Genomic DNA, 22,029 nt, shown 5'->3' with positions numbered 1-22,029 from the left:
GATTTAGAAACATCTTTCTTTTCATTGGCTAGGAGGCGAGCGGTCGCTTGAAGAGTGCAGGGCGCTGCCATATTGGTTTAGAGAGGCCACTAAATGAAGACTTCCGAGACGCTGGAGGCGGGACATCCGGGGCGTGGTTTAGAAAGCCACATTGGTCACCCCGGGCGGAGAGGGTGGGACCACCGGGTCCGAATTCGGGGTGTGGGTTCGTGTGATGATAGTAATGGCGATGAGATGCTCTACCCACGCGGCCTCCTTTAATCCTTACAGCAGCCCTGTGTGGAGAAACTACAGTATTGTGTTATCACGTCAAGACAGGAAACTGAGGCATGGGAGTATTTAGTAAAGTTCCCGGGTCATAGAGTTGCGGGGTGCGGCCGCTTGATCCACCTGGTCCGTTTGACTCGGGAGCCCAGTCCTTCAACCAGCCTGTGTTTCCTTCCCGCGAATTTTTTTTTTTTTTTTTTGAGACAGGGTCTGGCAGTGTGGCCCAGGCTGGAATGCAGTGGTGCGATCTCTGCTCACTGCAGCCTCGACCTCCCATCTCAGCCTCCCGAGCAGCTGGGACCTCAGGGACCCGCCACCACCAGGCCCGGCTAATTTTTGTATTTTTTGTAGAGACAGTCTCGACATGTTGCCCAGGCTGGTCTGGAACTCCTGGACTCAGGCGATCCTCCTGCCTCTGCCTCCCAAAGTGCTGGGATTACAAAGTGCCGGGAATGCTGTGGTAGATGGACCTGCGGAGGCCCCGCGGCTGCCTGTTTGTATGGGTTGGGAGGGTTTGCGTTGAGGGTGGGCAGGCCAGTAAGAGAAGGCAATGGAGGGCATGCCCTGTGCCCGTGTAGAGGGAGGACACACACAGTAGATCAGGACGAGGACAAGGGCAGGTTGAGTGTGCGCAGAGGAGGCAGTGGCTCAGGACTTGCATGTGGACGGCTGAGCCTCCAAAGGACTTGTGGGCCACAGGGAGACCCTGTGGAGGTTCAGGCTGAGGAGTGGAGAGGGCTGTGGGCTGGTCAGCAGGTGCTCCGAGGAGAGGGGCTGGGCCTGGAGAGAAGGGAGGTCTCAGGATGGTGGCCAGAACCTGACCCTGGCCCTGCACCCAGTGATTCCTGTGTGGACTGGGGAAGTCCTGCAGCACTATGGAATTGTTACCCAGCGCTGGGGGCTTGGTTCAGGGTTCTGTTGCTAGCTGCACAGGAAGCAAATCACCAAGTTGGAAGTATTGCCAGGGAAGAAGGCCTTGTTCAGATGACATCAGCCGGAGAGATGGGAGATGAAACTCAGGTTCATCCCTGTCCCCCTCCCCTACTGAAGTTGAAGGTTGATAAAGTCAGTCTGAAAAGAAATCGGGAGGCAAGGAAGAGTGGGTGGCCCGAAGGTTGCAGGAGCTGCCTCTCATTGTCCAAATGTAGGTTTCTGAAGCATCCAGCTTGTTAGGAAATTGGGCCAGTTTCAGAATCATCAACGTATTCAAAAATGGGACATGGGGGGATAAGAAAGGGTGTCAGGCAGGAAACCCTGTGTTCTGCTTTGGCTGAGTGGAAGGGACCCAGGAGGATGAGCAGGATGGGGAAGAGCATGAGCTGCAGTGGACATGGTGAGAATGAAGAGTTCCGAGCCCCTCTGGCATGGGCTGGAGGGAAGGGAGACCTTACCGCACAACCACAGCCTCACCTGGCTGGAGAAAAGAGAGAGGCAGCCCTGCTTTGTGCCACCCCACCGGGAAAAGACAGGACGTCTGGAGCCCCGGCTCAGCAATCCCTCATTTAATCCTCGCAACAACACAGGAGGTATTTTTTTTAAGACAGAGTCTTTGTCACCCAGGCTGGAGTGCAGTGATGTGATCTCAGCTCACTACAACCCCCACCTCCAGGGTTCAAGCAATTCCCCTGCCTCAGCCTGCTGAAGTAGCTGGGACTACAGGCATGCGCCACCATGCCTGGCTAATTTTTGTATTTTTAGTAAAGATGGGGTTTTGTCATGTTGGCCAGGCTGGTCTGGAACCCCTGACCTCAGGTGATCCGCCTTCCTCAGCCTCCCAAAGTGCTGGGATTACAGGTGTGAGCCACCATGCCTGGCCAGGAGGTATCTATCAATTGTTAATCCTCTCTACTGAATAGATGGGGAAACAGATTCAGAGAGGGTAGGGATGGCCTTGGATATACTGATTCCACAGTATAGCCTGAATCAGATGCCAGGGCCCCTAGGCCGCCCACTCCACATGATGGTGGTGGCCCAGAGGCGCCATGCCTGTCCTCTTCTCCTGGACATGGGTGGCTGGCGCAGGGACAGGGGTTGGTCACTACGCTGTTTCCCATGGCTCTCGTAGTTGGGGGCAGCTGAAGTAGGAGGCTGAGACGGGGAGAGGGAAGCCCCAGGAGGGAGAAGGCAGGCACTGCTCTGAGGAGTGCCCTGGAGCCTTGGCAATCCATTTCCTCCTTGGACACCTGGAGCCCAGGCCCTGTCTCCACCAGCTGCAGGTGACAGTGGTCATGGTGGTCTCTGGCCTGGGCCTGGAAAGGGGCTCAGAGCAGCGTGCAGCTGCAGCCTCGGGCCTCCATGGCCACCAGCAGCACCCTCAGGCGGCGCGGTGAGTGGGGAGGGTAGCGGATGGCATTGAGCTTTTCCATCCCTGGGCTGCGCAGGAGGCAGGCACGATGGTGGGAGAAAGTGTCGAAGGAGAACTTGCCGTGGTACCGGCCTATCCCGCTGGCACCTGGATAGTGACACAGAACACAGGTGGTCAGGCCCTCAGGGTGTCAGACCTGGGCTCTGCCAGTCACAGACAGTGGGGTCTAGGCGGGCTACTTCACTCCTCTGAGCCTCAGTTTCGCCATCTGTCCAGTGGGCTGATCATGAGGCACTGTGGATAAAGGGCTTAGCCCCGAGCTTGGCAGTAGCTCAGTAAGCCTTGGGGACACCAGGTGCCAGGGCAAGATAGGCAGACAATGGTCAAGGGCATGGATTCCATAATCAAACTGCCCGGGGTTAAATCCTGGCCCTGCTACAAACAAGCCGTGTCACCGTGCGTTAGTCTCCTCTGCCATGGGGTGACAAGGGCATCTCCCTCCTAGGGTTGTGGTGGAGATTGAGGGGGTGTTGAGACCCCTGGACTCAATAGGTGCTGTGTGCGATGAGCTGTCCTCAGCGTCTAGGTTGGGAGGCAGACGAGGCCCTAGACCAGTGTGTCCAGGGCACAGCCTGCACGGAGTGGGGTTGGCTGGGGGGCTTCCTGCAGTGAGTGAGCCCCAGGAATGTGCAATTAATGGGAGGAAGAGGGTGGGTGGGGGCAAGAGGGACCCAGGCTTGGGGAGCCTTAGAGGTGAGTGTCACACTGTGTTTTAGGGATCTGAGCAGAGTTCAGGCTTCTGGAGCAGCAGGTGGGGAAGCCAGGGTGGGGCTGCGGCCACCAGGAAGATCTAGGGCCTGGGAGCTGGGGGGAGGCTTTACTGAGGGAGCAGCAGGGTCAGATGTGCTCGCAGAGAGCCTGACTCTCTTCCAGGGCAGGGGAGCAGGTTGAGGAGGCTGCAGCTGGTGCCGGGAAGGCAGCTAGGCGGGGGCAGGGGCAGCCACCCAAACTTGAGCCGAGCTGGGACAGCAGCACAGGCACTGTTGTGGCCCTGGCTGCCCTCCAGGAAGGCTGTAGGTCCACCTGGGGCAGCTTGCCTGGCCCTGCCATCGTTTACTCTGGTGCTGAGTGTGGACGGGTCGCAGGGCTGCCAGCCACCTTCCTAGGGCAGGTGTTCACTGAAGAACAAGTGAGCTTAGAGAGGGGAGGTGTCACCTGGGCCACAGGGCCTGTCAGGGTGTTGCTGGGACCAGCTCTGAGGCTTCCTGTCTTGGAGGCCAGGACTCTGCAGTGGCATCAGGGGCTGTTCTGGAGGGTGGAGGATTTGCAGTCATTCGGCCTCCCAGGCTGGGGAAGTGTACTGAGTGCTGCAGTGGGGATGGGGTTAGAGGAGGCCGCCCTGGCGTGAAGGACGCCAGTGGCATTGCTGCTGAGGGGCAGGTGCCAGGTCATGCCGTTGGGAGAAGGGCAAGCAGCAGCACAGTGGACAGTGTGATCGTGATTGTGTGGGTTTTTAAAAAATTCACTGAATTATATGTCTGCGCAGAGATGGTCTAGAAGTTTCCACTGCAGACCTTTTTTTTGAGACGGTGTCTCACTATGTTGCCCAGGTTGGACTCAGACCCTCTGGGGTGGGGAGTAGGATGGAGGTTCTGGGGTGAGGCCTCCTTGCCTGTCCCTCCACACTGAGGTGGGGCTGGGGTGTTTTGGCGGGAATGTGTGCAGGTAACGCTGTTGCAATTCGACCATATGGTAATGGAAGGGGAGGGTAGCAGGCACCTACCCACTCCTCCGAAAGGCAGGCTGGCCAGGGTCATGTGCATGAAGCCGTCGTTCCCGCAGAAGCCCCCGCTGCTGGTCTGGGCCAGTATCCGCCTGACCACCTGAGAGAGAACAGGATGTGTGTGAGGCTGCCTTGAGCCCCATTGGGATCCTCAGGACCCAGAGCCTGGTCCAGGCTGGACTCTGTGACACTGATCTTGCCTCAGAAAGGGTCTGAGGCCACCATGTCAGCTGAAAGGCACGTGATGGGACAGGTGGGACAGGTGGGGCAGGGGGTTGTATAGCAGCCCTTTATGGGGCTTCCCACTTGGGACATGTTTCCTGGACTCTACTCATGTGTGGCCCATGCTGGGGGCACAGACTCTCAGGCCTGGGGGTAAGGGCAGGAAACCCAGTGTTGCCTGGGGACATGGAGGGTGCAGTGGCAGTGGTGCAGTGCTGGACAGCAGGGAGGCATCCCAGGGGAGGGGTGTCATGTGCCTGCTGAGTGGAGGGTTTAGGAGGGACAGAAGTTGTTCAGGTAAAGAGGGCGCCCCAGGCAGAGTGGAGGCTGAAGGGCTGTGTGGTGTGAGCACAGGGACATGAAGACATAGTGATGTGGTCAGATTTGCACTTGAGAAACAAGCTTGGCCCTTGCTTGACTTAATAAAGGACTTTCTTCCTCAATCTGAAGGCTTATTTGAAGACTGAAAGGAAAAAACGATTGGTAGTCACGAAATTGTTGCTGCACAAAAACTTCAACGTATTTAGTTGCAATCACCGAGAGCCTCTGATTACAGCTGGGTCAGGGCTTGTCTGATGTGGGGAGAGTGGACTCCCCCCAGTGGATTCAGACGTCACTTCATGACATGAGACCAGCATTACCCACAATGGCAGTGGCAAAAGATGGAGGAGATGGAGCAGAAGGCAGCAGAGGGCGTCCTGCATAGTATGGGCAAGCCACCCTGTGCATGGCTTGTATCTTAGATGTGACTGTGTGTCCTGGGACCAGTGCTGAGTGATCAGAAAAGTTTGAAGCCAGATGACTCCACTGCCAAAAAACCTCTGTAGCATTTTCTAAAGGTGAAAGTATCCAGATGAAGCAGGGCTCCTTGGAGGAATGGCTGCTTCTGGAGTTAGAGCAGAGTCAAGGGGAAATACAAGATGAGCCTGGAGCTGCTTGTAGCTACCAGAGGGAAAGGAGGTTGTCACAACCCAAGAGGTTGGGCCATCTTACAGAAACATGGGCTTCCATGCCTGAGCCTCAGACAAACCATGAGACCTTGGATTACAGCCCCTGGAGTCAAATAAATATACCTGAGTCTGTATTGACATAAATAAACAATTCAAGAGATGAAACTTTCTTACAAAATTCCAGGAAATAGATGTAGATACTGCTGCTAGCCAAGAATACTATATCCAGCTAAGAATACAATTCATAGATGAAGAAGAAATAGAGCCTTTCCCAGACAAGCAAAGGCTGGGGGAATTTATCACAACTAGATCAGTCCTGCAAGAAATGCTCGACTTAACATAAAAACAAGTTGATATTTGCCACAATACACACAAAAGTCTAAAACTCACAGGCCATGTAAAACAATCATACAAAGGAGGAAGAGAAAGATATCAGAGAGCAGTACAACACAATTCCACTAAACCACAAACGGAATAAGAAAAGAATGTATAAAATAACTAGATAATAACAATATGATAGAGCAGTATAGTTTAATTACTCCCACCTGGTGAGGGTGCAGTAGCCTTAGAGACTTGCCTCCAAATAATAAACAAACAATAGTAGCTTCCCAGGGAGACCCTGGCAGACACTGCCCCGACCCCATAGTGAAGGTTCCCATGACTAGCCACGTGTGCATCTCAGATGCCCCTGATGTGGTGTGAGAGGCAGGCTCACCTCTGTGGGATTCTCTCCTAAAACTGATAACCCTTCTTTAATAATGAGAAATACACCAGATGACCTTAGGCTGGGGATGTTCTACAGGAGACGCGTCTAGCACTCCTGAAGCCGAGAGGCTTCTTAATGCAAGGTAGAACCCTGGCTTGGATTCTAGGGCTGAAAGAGGACGGTGATGGAAAAACTGGCAAAATCCAAATAAAGTCTGGAGTGCAGTTAATAGCAATGCACTGCTGTCATGTTTGGGTTTTCTCTGTGGTCAGGAGATCCTCCCATTTCAGCCTCCCAAAGTGCCGGGATTACAGGTGTGAGCCACCACGCCCAGCCCTGCCATCATTTTTTAAGTTTTGACCCATCTAAGCACCGTTAAATGGGAAAACTTAGATGTGAGGGACATGGGAACTCTCTGTACTATCTTGGCAACTTTTCTGTAAATCTAAAAGTATTTCTCAATAAAAAGTTTATTTAAAAAAAAGTTCAAGTGGCCAGGCACAGTGGCTCATGCCTGTAATCCCAACACTTTGGGGAGCCAAGGCAGGTAGATCACTTGAGGTCAGGAGTTCAAGACCAGCCTGGCCATCATGGTGAAACCCAATCTCTACTAAAAATACAAAAAATAGGGCTGGGTGTGGTGGCTCACGCCTGTAATTCCAGCACTTTGGGAGGCCAAGGTGGGCTGATCACAAGGTTAGGAGTTTGAGAACAGCCTGGCCAATATGGTAAAACCCTGTCTCTACTAAAAATAGAAAAAATTAGCCAAGTGTGGTGGTAGGCACCAGTAGTCCCATATACTCGGGAGGCTAAGGCAGGAGAATCACTTGAACCTGGGAGGTGGAGGTTGCAATGAGCCGAGATTGCACCACTACACTCCAGCCTGCATGATGGAGTGAGACTCTGTCTCAAAAAAAAAAAAAAAAAATTAGTTAGGCATAGTGGCACACACCTGTAACCCCAGCTACACAGGAGGCTGAGGGAGGAGAATCGCTTGAACCCAGGTGGCAGAGATTGCAGTGAGCCGAGATTGAGCCACTGCACTCCAGCCTGGGTGATAGAGCAAGACTCTGTCTCAACCAAACAAAAGAAGTTCAAGTGGAGGGAATCGATTTGCTGTCTGAGGGCCTGGGGAGGGTGGGTAGGGACTGCTGGTGCCTCTTGGTGTTTTTTAATCTGAGCACTCTGCCCTTGGGGCTCCCAGGGTACCTCTGCAGCTTGAGCAGGGGTCGGGTATCAGGGCTCATTCTCGGACCTGCTCCTTCAGGTCATCCCGGACATGTTGCCTGTGCCTTCAGGGCCAGTTCATGCAGCCGCAGGCCCAGATGTGTAAAGAAGAACAAAGGCAGGGCTGACCTGGAGGAAACAATGGACCCTAGAGAAGACCCCAGGAAGCCACCCACTGAAGGCCTAGGAGAGTGGGGCCCAGACTAGGAGCAGGGTTGGGGTAGGTGATGCTCAGCTGTTTCCAGGACAGTGGGCAGAGACAGTCCAGATGACCACCATCCCAAAGTCCTGAAGCCACTGGACTTTGGTGGCCCCTCTGCTGCCACCATTTACACTGCCCACTGCAGGCTCCTGCGCCCTCCCAGCCCGGCCGCGCCCCCACCTGGCTGCTGTTGGAGAAGGCGTACAGGGCCAGGGGCTTCTCCCTCTGGTTGATGAACTCGATGGCCTCGTCCACGCCCCGCACATTCACGATGGGCAGGATGGGCCCGAAAATCTCTTCCTGCATCACCGGCTCCGTCTCCTGCACATCCACCAGCACCGTGGGGGCTGCCAGGCACCAGAGATGGCTCAGCTCCGGGGCCACAGTCAGGACAGCCCCCAGGGGTGGGGGTAGCAGTGGTGACAGGGCCAAGGGCCATGGTTCCAGGCCCGGATCCCTGGGTCTGACTTCCCAGGGCTCCAGGATTTGGAGTGTCTAGAGAAGAAAGTCTCCCCACAGCCCCCAGAAGGGACCCTAGGGCTTCCCCAGCCTGCTCGGGGCCTGTGGGGCCCAGAGAATCCCCCCACCTTGGTCTCACAGTCAGGGGTGATGGGACCTCAGAACCTTGGAGTTCATGAGGCAACAGAGTCCAAGAATGTTGGAGACGCAGTGTCCTGTGAGCTGCTGAGCTGTTCGGCCCAGGAGACCGGGGGCTCAGGGTGGGGCCATCAGAGTTTGGAACCCAGGGGTCGTGGGCTCGGGGAATCTGAGGTCGTGGCCCTTCAGGACAGTCGGTGGTGGGATGGGAGTTCATCTGAGCACGGTGGGCCCTGGAGCCCGGGGTCTGAGCTCAGTGAGTCCAGGGCTGAGGGACCAGAGTTTGGCCTCATGGGGCCACAGGCTCAGAAGAATGGAGACAGATTAGTGGCACCGGAGCTGTGGCTCCAGGCCGGGCTCTGGCAGTGGGGCCAGGTTTCAGGTGCGGGCCCAGATTCATGGCCCAGCTGTGGGCCCTCCAATGAGGTGGGCTCTCGGCCCACGTGGGCTGTGGCGGGGACAGCAGGACTCACCGATGTAGCGATCGCACTCGTCGCTCTGTCCCCCGATGGCCACGCGGCCGCAGCCCAGCAGTGCCCGCAGCCGCTGGAACTGTTTCTGGTTGATGATGCGGCCCAGATTTGGGGAGCTCTGGGGGTCGTTGCCATAGAAACGGGTGATGGCGCTCTGCAGGGCGGGCAGCAGCCTCTCCTGCATCTCAGGGCTACACAGGAGGTAGTCAGGGGCCACGCAGGTCTGGCCGGCGTTGAAGTAGCGGAACCAGGCCACGCGGTTGGCCACGATCTGGGGGTCACAGTTATCGTCCACATAGCAGGGGTTCTTGCCCCCCAGCTCCAGGGTGACGGGTGTCAGGTGCTTGGCGGCAGCCGTCATGACAATCTTGCCCACGCGAGGGCTCCCTGGGAGTGGAAGGAAACCAGAGTGGCCGTTCAGTGACCTGGACCAGGCTGGGGCCCGCTCCTCCCTGGAGAGGTGTTGGAGTCGGCAGGTGCCAGCCCTCACCTCGCCTTTCCTTGTCTCTCACTGCCACCCTGCAGCCCAGGCCCTGCTCATCCCTCCCCAGGACCAACCCCTAAGTGCAGGGTCTCGGGAGGGAAAGGTGCATGGCAGCTGTCGCCCCTCAGGGTCCCCCTCCTGAGCCAAGCCCCTCGGCTCCTCCCGCCTCTGCCTCTAACCCTGGCTCACCCTGCAGGGGATGCTGCAAAATGCTGCATAAAACCCTGCTCCAGAACCTTCGGGGATCCTTTATCACCCAAGGCTGGGGTCCAGCTCTTTGTCTGTGGCATTCAGGTTTTGCTTCTCTTAAACCTAAACCTGGCAGTTCTGCCACCACCCAGCCCTTTTTTTCTGACCCTTGAGGTGGACTGGCCCAGGCTGAGGCATCCCCGAGTCTGGCCTGGTTTGGCCTCACCTCTCCTCTGTGCTGGCCTCCAGGGGCCCAGCAGTCTCCCCCGTGCACTCAGCCTCTCTGCCCTAGCCCCGCCCAGGCCTCCAGGCCTCCTCGCCAGACCTCGCTTGGGGCCTACACTGCTGCAGCTGTGGGGATGGCCCTGGCACTTCTCCCCCTTGTGGCCAAGGATTAAAGCCGGCAGGAGCCACTGTCCCTTCAATACTCTCACCCCTGCCCCCTCCTGGGCACAGTGCTTCCTGGGCTCTGCGGTTGCCCCTGGGGCTCCTTCTGCCTTTGCTGGGATGTGGGCTGGTCTGTCCTCCAGGCCCTTCCCCATGATTCCCTCCACCTGCAAGGCACAGCCTCGCCTCCCAGCACCACTGTCTTCCTGCTGCTCCTTCTGTCCCTCATTAGCTCAAAAACTTGAGGCCAGGTGCGGTGGCTTGTGCCTGTGATCCCAGCACTTTAGGAGGCCAAGGCAGGAGGATTGCTTGAGGCCAAGAGTTTGAGACCAGCTTGGGCAACATAGTGAGACCCCATCTTTACTAAAAATACAAAAAAATTAGCCGGGTGTGGTGGTGCATGCCTGTAATCCCAGCTACTTGGGAAGCTGAGGCATAAGAATCACTTGAACTGGGAGGTGGAGGTTGCAGTGAGGTGAGATCGTGCCACTGCCTGGGTGACAGAGCAAGACTGTCTCAAAAAAAAAAGAGCGACCTCTGGTGGATTTCACCAGGGCTTCTCTGAACATTCTAGCCGGCTCCATCCGGCCAGCAGGTGACCCTGGGCAGGATGCCGAGCCCCAGTCCCTCATCTGCATGCAGGGTGGTGACTAAGGGCCGGGGGCAGTGGGGTCACGCATGAGGGTCTGGGGGCCGTGTGGGCAGAGGCTGTGGTTCCTGAGGCTGTGGATGGCATGGTGGGATGGCCCTGTACATGGGACTCCATCCCTTCCTAAGGGGTCCTGGGGGTCCAGGACTGCTCCCAGCCTGGTCCAGAGAGAGAGGAGAATTCAGTTTCCCTTTTGGACTCCCAGAGTTAGGGACCCCAGCCCCGAGCCTGGGGCTGTCCTCCCTGTCCCCCACCTGTCCCAGCCCTTGTCCCAGCCTCACCTGTGAAGAAGATGTAGTCGAACCTGTGCTCCAGCAGCTGCCCCGTCTCCTGGGGCCCACCCAGCACCACGGCAAAGCAGCTCTGCAAGGCAGGAGGTGAGGATCCCCCTGGGACCCCAGCTCCGAGAGCCCAAGGAGCAGCCTGCCCCACCAGACCCTGCCCTGCCTCTGCCCCGCAGGGTGACCCAGCCAGGGCCCTAGGAGGGCTACACGGAGGCAAAGTGGGGAGCAGGGAGCTCCCCAAGGGTGCCTGGCATTGGCAGTCTGGCTGGCACTGCAGGAGCTGATGCCAGGGCCAGGCGGAGGCAGACACAGGACCCCTGGGCAACAGGCTGCCCTTGCTGCTCCTCAGAGGGAAACTGAGACTGAGGGGGCAGTGACTTGGCCAAGTTTACAACTCAGAAGAGGCAGCATTGAGTGGGGAACTTGGGTCTGACGGACCCTCGAGGCCTGCCTGCTCCTGCTCCATCTGCCCAGCAGCCCTGCTCACCTGGTCCAGGTATCGGGGCAGCTCCTCGGCCAGAACCTTCTCTATGCTCTTGCTAATCTCTGACGGCTTCAGCACCACACAGTTCCCTGCAGGGCGGCGCGGGGAGAGAGCTGGGGAGGCGCAGCCGGCTCCTGGCCTCCACACAGTGCAGGTGCTGGCCTCCCCCACTTTCAGACATAGAACCTGGTTCAGAGAGGTGACATGATGGGCCCAGGGCCTCACAGCCAGGGGACGGTGAACCAGACAGTCTTTCTCTGCCACCTGGGCCAGTTTCCCATGTCCTCCCGGGATCCATGGGTGGCCCTGAGGCCTCGAACAGAGAAGGGCGGCCAGAAGGGGTAACCTAACTCTCACCTGCAGCGAGGGCACCCACTAGGGGCACCAGCGTCAGGTTCAGGGGGTAGTTCCAGGGCGCAATGATGAGGACCAGGCCAAAGGGCTCCTTCCGGATGAAGGCTGAGTCCAGCTGTGTGGCCTGGGCCGGGAGCCGGGGGTGAACATTAGGTACTCGGCACCCCAGCCCCTCGGCAGCCACCCTCACCCAGAGGGGCTACCCTGGGAAGCAAATATCCCCTGAGCCCCCACCCACCTCAGCCTGGCTGGCTCACCAGGTTCTTGGGCACATGCTCGTCCTTCATCCAGGCCCGGAGGTTCCTGAGGGCCAGGGTGACCTCACCCTGGCTGATGGCGACCTCAGACACCTCTGACTCGAAGGCTGACTGCAGGAAGTGGGTGGGGTCAGGGTGGGCCAGGGTTCCCAGGGTCAGCAGGAGGCCACAGCCTCCTCCAGGCAGGGCCTGCTTCCATTTGTCATTCATTCATTCATTCATTCATTCGTTTGTTCGTTCACTCACTCACTCCATGTTCAGCAAGAGCTTCCTGTGTGAGGTGCCGTCTGTGTGCAAAACAGAGAGACCTGCCCTGACACCGACCTCGCAGGGCGCAGTCGGTCCATGTGAAGCTGAGAACGGGGACGGCAACATTAGGACGCGGCTGTGCCAGGGGCACACAGAGCAGGGTGGGGTGAGACTGCTGGAGGGTGTCTGCAGGCGTGCACAGCTGTGCATGTGTTCATCCACATGAGCGTGTGTGTGTGCTGTTTATACAAAGTGGTCAGTCCAGGTCTCCAGGCGGTGGTGACATTTGAGCAGTGACCTGAAGGCAAGGAAGGAGGAAGCCGTGGGTACCAGGAAGCGGGATGCTGTGGGCAGAGGCCCTGGCAGCTGCAAAGCCCCTGAGGTGGCTGTGAGCTTGCCCCGCTCCAGCTCAGCAAGAAGCGGAGTGGGCGAGGTGAGGGGCCAGGGCTCCTGGGAAGAGCAGGGATGGATCTGACTTAGGGTGTTTTTAAAAAAATTTTAATTTAAAAACATTGTGAATTTTTGATTTTTTGCAGAGACATGGTCTTGCTATGCTGCCCAGGTGGGTCTTGAACTCCTGGCCTCAAGGAATCCTGCCACCTCAGCCTCCCAAAGCGCAGGTGGAGATTGGCCTGCAGGGGACACCGGCACAGCCACCCCTGGGTAAATGCTGTCAGTTCCCACAGCCCAGGGGCCAGGGCCACTGTCAGGCTTCTAAGCAGGAGTGAGGAGACCCAAATCAACAGGGATGCTGTCCTGCTCTCGGCCAGTGTGCCCTGCCCTCTGCACCCCTGGGGGGTGAGACCAGCCACGTGAAGGTGAGAACAGGGACAGGGACACCGGAGCCAGGCTGTCTCCCTGCCTGAGGCAGCGCCTGAGGTTATGGGGTGCAGGCTCTCCTGTGTCAGGGCAGAGGAGGACAGGCCAGTGGAGTGCTGGATGGCTCAGAGGACCAGCGAAGCCTAGAGAAAGAGATGCCCTGCCTGAAGTCACTCGGTGAACCAGGGGCCAGGCCAGGCTCCACTGAGCCCCAAGAGAGAAGAGACGGCAGGCCCACTAGCTCCTCCTGGCCCCTGAGGCTGGGTCACGGTGCCTTCCACACCGATTTTCCCACAGCCTGTGCTCTGGCTCTACAAGCCTGGTGGCCTGCCCGCCGCACCCCCTAGGTCGCCTGAGACCTGACTTTGGGAGACTGGCCTATTTTGAGCCAGGTTCAAACTCCGGCTCTGCTCCTCCTGGCTGCATGCCCTCGGGCGAGAATGCACTCTCTCTGAGCCTCCTCTGGGAACCAAATTCAGCCGGGGGTTAACTGAGAGGGTGCATGTGGGCAGATGCTGCCTGCTAGGGTGGGGACATCGGGCTGGCCAGGGCCAGAGGGAGGGACGGGGTTGAATGTTCTGCGCTGCTGCTCCTTTTGTAGGGCCCGGCTCCTGCAGCTGGGATGGGAAGGCAGGAGGCGGACTCTGAACCAAAGGGAGAAAAGGGACCAGTCAGGTCAAGTGTCACGGAGGCCGGCAGGCAGTCAGTGGCAGAGGCTCAGTGGTGGTGGGGCAGTCAGTCCCCAGGGAGCCCAGTGGGCTGGGGGAGGGTCTGGACACTGTGGCCTTCCAGGCAAAGGCAGGGGACATTTTGTCCAGGGAGCAGGAGCCTGGGGCAGCCCCTGGGACAGATGTCCTGAGGCAGGGAGGCAGGTGCATGGCCCTGCTGGATGAGGGGCTGGGTAAAGTGTGTCCCTTGGGCTTCTGCCTTGGCTACTGCTGAGATTGGGAGGGGCTGAGCCCCCAGGCCTCCAGGGTCCAGACAGAGACCTCAATGCCGGCTGTACCCAGAGGGAAGCCCAAGGCGTCACAGCCCACAAGGCCCTACACAGTGTGGCCTATGTCCCTGCTGTGTCTGCCTCTCCCACCCGCCGCAGCCACGCTGCCCTCCTCGCTGCTTCTCAAACAGAAATGCCGAGCAGCTCCTACCTCAGGGCCTTTGCATGTGCTGTACCCACTGCCATCTCCCCAGCGGCCTTGGTGAGCCTCCCCCTCCCCCTTCATGTCTCTAGAGAACATGTTTCTCAGAGAAACCTTCCCTGACCCCTACAAATAAAACAGCACCCTGATCCTGGCCCCCTTTTTCTCCTTCGCCCTGTCTCCAGGGCACGTATTTCAACCCAACATGCTGTGTAATTATTATTATTATTATTACTATTTTTGAGACAACTTTCGCTCTTGTTACCCAGGCTGGAGTGCAGTGGCACAATCTCAGCTCACTGCAACCTCAGCCTCCTGGGTTCAAGTGAGTCTCCTGCCTCAGCCTCCCGAATAGCTGGGACTACAGGCATGCACCACCACACCTGGCTAATTTTGTATTTTTAGTAGAGACAGGGTTTTTCCATGTTGGTCAGGCTGATCTCGAACTCCTGATCTCAGATGATCCACCTCCCTTGGTCTCCCAAAGTGCTGGGATTACAGGTGTGAGCCATGGTGCCTGGCCTATAATAATTATTTTTATTATTATTTTTGAGATGGAGTCTCAGTGTGTTGCTCAGGCTGGAGTGCAGTGGCAAGATCTTAGCTCACTGTAACCTCCACCTCCGGGTTCAAGTGATTCTCCTGCCTCAGCCTCCAGAGTAGCTGGGATTATAGGTGCCCACCATCACATCCAGCTAATTTTTATATTTTTAGTAGAGATGGGGTTTTGCCATGTTGGCCAGGCTGGTCTTGAACTCCTGGCCTCAAGTCATCCTCCTGCCCTGGCCTCCCAAAGTGCTGGGATTACAGGTGTGAGCCAGCCTTGCTGTGCAATTATTTATTTGCTGTTTTATTGTCTCTGACAGAAGGTCAACTTCATAGGCATGAGAACTTGGTTCATCCTCTGCTGTATCAACCCAGCCTAGAACAGTACTTGGCACATAATAGGTGCTCAATAAATAGTTGCTGCATGAATATAGATATGAATGACTGGATGAATGGGCAAGAGGGGCTCTGGCCTGGGAGAGGAGCTGCTTTGAGCCCCTTCATGGAGGGCGTGGCTGTCTTCATCCCCCTCTGCCCCAGCTGCCCCCCATTCCCCCCTGCCCGGTGCACGCTCTCATGCCCCCACCCAAGCCCACCTTGTGCAGGTCCTGGGCCAGGGCATCATGCAGAAGCTGCTTGTTGTCCTGCAGGAAGTGGCCCAGTCCCCGGAGCTGTGCAGCCCGGAACTCGGCCGGCCGCGTGTGCCCCGCGTGGAAGGTTTCCCGCAGCCGCCGCAGCGTGTCCTCGAAGGGGTCCATCCTGCCAGACAGGGCGGTGTGAACTGGGTGGCCAGGGCTGCCCCTTCTTCACACAGAACCACCCAGACGCCCCAGGGTCTGCGCACCCTGACCTGCAGACACCCCTACCTCATATGCACACAGGGACCCACTCAGAGGACCCCAACGGGACAGGGGCTGCCTGTGACCCCCTACCGCCAATAGGGGACACTCCCAGATACACATGAAGACCTTTGCACCACTCCCCTCTGCCATGGACCTGGGGGTGGCCACAGGACTGGGTATGGGCTTGGGGACACCCCCAAGAGTGAACAGGCAGGCAGAGGGCCACACTTCTTCCTGCCACACAGAAATTAACTCTAAGCCATGGCCTCTGCCCTGCCCTGGTGCCCCTCCTGGAGGCGGGGCGGCCTCACTCCTGCCAGCCTGAATGGAGTAAACGGGAGCTTGATGAGTAGGCGAGGTGACCCACCCACTGCCACCATGGCCACCACCTCAGAATTCTCTGCCTTCCCCTATCCCCAGCCTGGGGGCACTGCCCAGGGAGGCCAGGTCAGTGGGCAGTAGCCTCCTCTCCGGGTGCCTCAGCTTCTGCGGGAGGAGAGGGCGAACACCTCAGGTCTCCTGGAGGCCCTGCTGCCCACCCTGCCAGGGCTGTGGTCCTGGGAGGTAAAAACAGCAGTAGGGAGAAGATCGTGGGGAGAGGGTGTTTCTGCCTCGGTGCTGATGTCAGCCGGGGCTGGCAGGCAGGGTAGGGGCCCAGACATTCCCCCGAGCCCTGCCTGTTTACTCGAAGTTCATCGGAGGAGCACTCTGACGCACTCATTCCTCGGCCTGGTGCCAAGGATCCGTGGGGATCCTTTCTTCCTTCCGGCTCTGAGTTCCTTTCCTCCAGAACTCAGCTTGGCTGATGCTTCCTCCAGGCAGCCCACCCAGATGACGCCCCCATCCACTGTCACAGTGGTCCCTTGACTCTGCTCCCTGCTGTTCTGAGTTGTGCCGTGTGATAAACATCTGGTTACACTTTACCCACCTCCCCAACCCTGTCCACATCCCCCTCATTTCCCCCATTAGACTGGGAGGCAGGCCCCTCTGTGCCTACTTATTTGAGACCCAGTGCCCAAAGCCCCTCATGTTAGGGGCATAATGATGGCACCATAATGATGATGAGACTACGGTGTCGGTTCTGCGCCCAGGCTGAGGGTGGTTGTAAAGTGGCTACCTGGAGGGTGGGACCTATGTGGCCTGCAAGACGGCCCCGCTGGACCAGTGTGCTGCCGAGAGCCTGGTCGGGAGCCCCAGGCCAGTCCTCAGCTGGAGTGACTGGGTGGCCAGGCTGGACCCACCATCCTCCTGCTCTGATTGGGAGAAGCTGGGCAGCTGCCCACACGAAGGACAGGCACCATGGTCCCCGGAGCGGATGGCCCGTCACAGAAACAGGACTGAGATTGGGAGCCAAGAACATGCCTCTCGAGCCACCATCAGGCCTGTCTCCGGGCTCTGCTTCTTACCGGTTGTGTGACCGTGGGAAGTTACTCGATATCTCTGTCTCAGTTTCTTCCTCTGTGAAATGGGGGTGCCAATGGCACCTGGTGTCATTGTGAGGAGTGGATGACATCATGCTGCATAAAACATTGGCCGTTGTGCCCGCAGAAAGTACTCGACAAACGGCAGCTCTGGGTGTTTTGCTAAGCAGCCTGCAAATATTTATCTCCCCCAACTCTGCACCCTCCCAGGCCCTTCTCCGGTCTACCCTCACCCTCCACGCCTGGACCTCTCTCGCCTTTTGTAAGAGCCTCTGCAGAAACCACAAAAATGCAAGGCACATAACGTGAATGGTGGACCGTGGGCTGGGAGCTCTGCGGGGGATGGAGTTCTGCATGGAACAGCCAGCAACCCGCCTAGCAACAGTGAGACCAACTCGCCAGGGCTGTAGGACACATCTCTCCCACAGGGGGACCGGCCCTGGCATGGCCCCCACAGGTCACTCACTCTGGACTGAGGCCCCTAGGAAGCGCCCAGAGCGGGTGGGGAGCTGGGCAGGACCCCAGCAAGCGGAGAAGCCAAGGCCGCCTTTGGCCTGAGATAGAGGAACCCTGGGACTATGACCTCCCGAGGGCACTGGGCAGCCACTGTGGGCACACAGAATAGGGAATCCCTGAATGAGGCACTGGGGGGGGCCCAAGCCCACCCCCTTGGTAACTCTCATACAGTGTGAGGTCATAAGGAAGTCGCTTGTAAGACCCGTGCTGCCCTCACCCATTTCAGCACCATGGCCGGCCAGCGAGGGGGCCGCTATTCACTGAAGGAGATGGAGGCTGAGGGTCAGAGAGGGCTAGAGCTTGCCTGATGCCACCCAGCTCCTCACACTGGAAAACCCAAATCCAGAGGAGCAGAAGGCTACCCACCCCGGCTCCCACCTCCCTCACAGTTCCCTGGGGACGGGCACTCTGGTCTGGGGCCTGGACGTCAGACTCAGGCCCGGTGGACTCCAGCAGGCTGGCTCTGGGAGGGGTGCCTTCAAGGGGGAGGTCTGGAGCTGTTTGGATCCCACTTCCTCGACCTCCCCTCCTCACCATTGCTGCTGCTCCCCACAGTGCTGGGTTGGGGGGTCTGAGACCACCTCTTGTCTCCTGACACTGAGCCACTGAGGTTCAGGGGCTGACGGGCCTAAGGGTCACTGGGTGTGGTCCCCCATCGAAGTCTGAGGGGCATGTGGCCCAGACTTGCAGCTTCTGGGTTGGGGGAGTTGCCACATCATTTGGTGATGAAAACAGCGGCTCTGTTTCCTCTGGCCTGGGGGCCAGGGCAGGACCAGCCACTTCCCCTGAAGGCCATGGGTCTCAATACTCAGGCGCCTACATGCCAGGCACTGTGCCAGCCTGGGTGCTCACCAAGGGTGCCCATAGGCTCCAGGAACAGAGTGGGGAGGAATGGGGCGGACACATCCCGGGGGGTGAATGGTGCCCAAGGCCCTGTCCCCAGCCTCCCACCAGGGCCCTGCTGAGGGACCGTCCCTGGGCAGGGAGGCCCTGCTCGTTCACACCCTGGCCCATCAAGTGTGTTGGATTCAGGGAAAGGGACGCTCTGCCCGTTCTCCCATGCTTTGCCTGTTTCTGCATCTATACCATGGGCCTTCTAAGAACATCCTCCTAGCATGGCATGGTCTGGGCGCCCAATGACCTGGGTTCAAACCACAGTAGCCACATATATGAGTGGGGAATGTACTCACTTTTCCCATCTGTAAAATGGGGCAGTGCCTGTGGCACCATGCCACTGTCAGGAGCACTCAAGCGCCGGGACCCTGGGAAGTGCTCAGTATCCATGGAGGATGGAGGTACCAGGGGAGTGTGGGGGAGGAGACCCCTGGGCAGGGGCCTCAAGCGGCCTTGATCCAAGGCAGGTGTTGGGGAGACAAAGACATCACCCTGAGACCCAGCTGGGGACAGGGATGTGCTGACAGAGGGACTGAACATAGTGGGCGGAGGGCCTGGCACCCCCTTCAGGGCAGCCAGAAGGCGGGGATCACTAGGCCAGCTTCAGCAGCCCCTCAGGCCCAATGCTATAGGGTCTCCAATTCTAACCTCCTGCAGTTTAGCTTCGTTAAACAAGAATGATGAGAGGCTGTTGTTTTGAACTGAGTTCCTGCACTAGGCCCCATCAGACCAGACCAAGCCAAAATGGAGTCACTCATGCTAAACGCCACATCATCGAACGGAAGCTTTAAGGAAGCAGACAGATCCCAAAACAACAGGCCAGTTTCACCGGAGCCTCATCAGGAAGTCCCCTCTGCCTTGGCCCTTAGAAAAGAGCAGTCTGCCGTGACCCGGTGTTAGGTGGTTGGCTGTTCCCTATTTTTCTGTTTCCTCCTTCCTGCCTTACGAAACCCCTGTTCTGCCATTGCCCGGTGGGAGCTCTCATTCAATTTTGTAGAATGGAGGCGGCTGGGACTCATGAATCATTAGTAAAAGCCATTTTGATCTAGAACTAAATGTGTTGTCATTTTGTCTTTTGATGGCCTTAAGCTGGATTTTCATGAGGTCTCGAAAAGCTCAGCAGCCCCTCCCTTCCATGGGGTCCTTGGGGAACCAGGGACCAGCCATCCGCTCGCTTGTGGCTTAGGCCAACCCAACCCCAGGCCACAAAGAGGCTGAGCAGCCTCGGCTCCGGCTCCGGATGGGGCACAGTTCGTGGGATGAGAGGCGCCTCCTGCAGGCGGGGCAGGCTGGCCTCTGCTTCCTTGGGCCCTGGCAAAGTCCATTGCTAAGAATGATTCTTTTCCAGAGTCATTCATGGCCGCATCCCTGCATCAGCACTGGGCGTGCGTGCTGGTGCCCAGGAAACAGCTGGTGCTGGAAGAGATACTTGAACCCCTGCAGGGAAGGGGTGCACATTCCTTTCTGGGGCAGCTAGGCCCAGAGCTGGGCCCTTGGTTCCCTTGGAGGGTGTCCGAGAATCCAGGGAAGAGAAGGCCATGGCAGCCCAGCTCAGACAACAGAAGGGTGCCTGCTGGCCAGTGGGGTGCCGGGACCCGCTGCCGCTCCCCAGCCCTGCCTCTCCTCCTTCTGCTTTCTCCCCCAGTGGGCAGGCTGATGGGCGCAGCTGGGACAGGGTGGTGCCTGAGCGCAGCTGCCCGTGGCTAGGCCGGCCTGGGCTACTGCAACCCTGAGCTGCTGAGCTGGACTCCACCCCGGCCGCTGGCCCCCACAGCCCCAGCCTCCCCGGGATACCGTACCTGAGGCTCTGCCAAGCTGCCCTTCCTCCCGGCTGTCCTGCTCTGCCTGGCGGCCCTGCCCTTAAGAAATGTCCAAGGGCCGGCCCCTGGGGCGGAGCTGCCCTGGCCTCATGCCTGACTCTGGCTCTGGGCGGGCTGGAGGCTGCAAGCCGAGATTTCACCACCGCCTCCTCAGGGGCCTCGACGTCCCCTCCCAGACCACAGAGAAGGAACCAACACCCAGAGGGCACTAGGCTAGAGCCACACAGCAGGGCTGAGCTCCGAGCTGACGGGCCAGCCTGAGGAAGACAGCCTGGGGCAGTGCCCATGGGAATCCCAGTGTGGGGTGGGAATTATTATTATTTTATATTAAATGTCATGTGGAATGTTATATTCTGTGGTCCGGAATAGCAAGGAAGTCTCTGTCCCCCACTCCCTGCCTTCCCTCGATGACTCCCTTACCCAAGACTCAGTTTCCCCTTCTGCGAAACAAAGAGGTCAGACCCAAAGACGGCTGAAGTCTAGAAATACCATCTCAGGAGCCACACCTCGTGCCTGCTCCGTTTCCCAGCGCCGTGTTTCCCTATCCCTCCACAACACCAGTCACCCAGTCACAGAGCCTGCCATCCCCCAGATCCAACATTTTACAAACGAGGAAGCGGGGGCCCAGAGAGGGGGTGGGATGTGAACCTGGGGGTGTGTGTGGCAGGGCTTCCTGCTCCAGACCTGGGGCTGCACCCATCCCAGATGTCCCCTCTGCCTCCCGAGGAGTGCTGCCCTCTCTGCTTAGGACGGTGATCATGATGCCATGTGTCACCTTGCTGGTTCCTGATCCCCCTCAGTTGCCACAGCTGTGCAGAGGCCCCTGCCTGCCCCCAGCCCACCCTGGGTACACCTGTCAAAGCCAGCACGCTGTGGGGGGTGATGTCCAAGCTGCTGTGGGTGTGGACAGGCAGGGGACAGGGTGACAGGTGTGGGGAGGAGCCTCCTTTATGCCCCTTCCTGGGCCTGGTGCTGCTGTTGTCTCCCTGGTGCTCTGGGTCTCCCTGGCTCCTGGCCCCAGGGTCTCTGGGCCGACCCGGCACCTGGGAGGTGCTCCTCACGGCCCCCACCCACCAGCTCCCTGCCTACCTGGAAGGGCAACGAAGTCTTCTGGGCCACGCACACACTGGTGACCCGTGAGGATGTAGCTAGTTAGGGTGGGGGCGAGTGGCTGCAGAGCCCCCGTCCTCTGTGTGGGATGGAGCCCCCAGCCACTGCCAGTCACGTGGCTCAGCATGTGACAGCCCTGCCCTGGCGCTCTCTGGAGCTCAGCCAGATTGAGCCGGTGCCAGGCAGGGCAGGGCGGGGGCTGAGCCTGTAGCTGTCAGCTGGGAGCGAGGCCCAGAGAGGGCAACCACTGATCTAAGGTCACACAGCAGATCAGAGACCCACCTTGGCAGGGACTGGCAAGTGGGAGAGGTGTTTCAGGATCCCAGGAGCTGTCAAGGCATTCTCTGAAAGTCACAGGGCTAAACTTGTCATGAATGCAACCTGGGAAGAGCCCCCAAAGAGGCCTGTCTTCCTGGGGTAGAGTTTCTAGCCTGCCCCAGGAGTCAGGCTTCCCTGCCTGAGATGCCATGCACCTCCCAGCTGGGCTGGACACCTCCCGCTCTGGCTCAGGTGCCCCTCACTGCTCCTCAAAGATCCAGAGGCTCAGTGGGGTCTGGGAGTCCTGTCCTTGTTGAGGGGAGCCCAGGGTAAACGGGGAGCCCTCTGGGTAGGGCACCAGGAGGACTCACTCTTGGAGCCAGCTCTGGGGTGGGGGTTCTGCCGAGGCCCAGGCCAGCCAAGTGGGGAGGGTGGAGGGGAGCTCAGGGCTCCAGGCTCTGGGCCAGACAGCCCCCAACCTGCCTGCCGTGACTCCTTCTCACTGGGCGCTTCCCCTCTTTGGGCCTTGATATTTCCGTGTGAGAATGGGGCTGACTATAGTTCTGCGGCTGTTTGTGGGTAAATGACAGGGTTT

General features: G+C 58.4%; 1 protein-coding gene across 9 annotated transcripts in view; it reads right to left on the bottom strand.

Annotated features, from left to right (window-relative positions):
* Positions 1–1,754: 1,754 nt before the first annotated feature.
* The window catches only part of ALDH3B1 (aldehyde dehydrogenase 3 family member B1), a 26,479-nt gene continuing 6,204 nt past the window's right edge, over positions 1,755–22,029 (bottom strand). Inside the window, exons 1-10 of one of the 9 annotated variants that reach the window (XM_054241154.2) lie at positions 21,156–21,282; positions 15,170–15,332; positions 11,821–12,367; positions 11,567–11,687; positions 11,213–11,298; positions 10,723–10,804; positions 8,733–9,119; positions 7,843–8,009; positions 4,356–4,455; positions 1,755–2,719 (exon numbers count right to left, since the gene is read on the bottom strand). In XM_054241154.2, the coding sequence (XP_054097129.2) occupies positions 2,529–2,719; positions 4,356–4,455; positions 7,843–8,009; positions 8,733–9,119; positions 10,723–10,804; positions 11,213–11,298; positions 11,567–11,687; positions 11,821–12,030 (1,344 nt within the window). In that variant the 5' untranslated portion in view covers positions 12,031–12,367; positions 15,170–15,332; positions 21,156–21,282 and the 3' untranslated portion in view covers positions 1,755–2,528. Of the gene's footprint in view, positions 2,720–4,355; positions 4,456–7,842; positions 8,010–8,732; positions 9,120–10,722; positions 10,805–11,212; positions 11,299–11,566; positions 11,688–11,820; positions 12,368–15,169; positions 15,333–16,821; positions 16,879–20,045; positions 20,085–21,155; positions 21,283–22,029 lie in introns of those variants that run through there. The other 8 variants (XM_035263531.3, XM_035263527.3, XM_035263525.3 and 5 more) reach the window with 8 other exon arrangements.

The sequence above is a fragment of the Callithrix jacchus genome, chromosome 10 (assembly GCF_049354715.1).
Source record: "Callithrix jacchus isolate 240 chromosome 10, calJac240_pri, whole genome shotgun sequence".
NCBI classification, from domain to species: domain Eukaryota; kingdom Metazoa; phylum Chordata; class Mammalia; order Primates; family Cebidae; genus Callithrix; species Callithrix jacchus.
The sequence above is the reverse complement of the archived record's forward strand: the minus strand, read 5'-3'. Positions and strand labels throughout refer to the sequence as shown.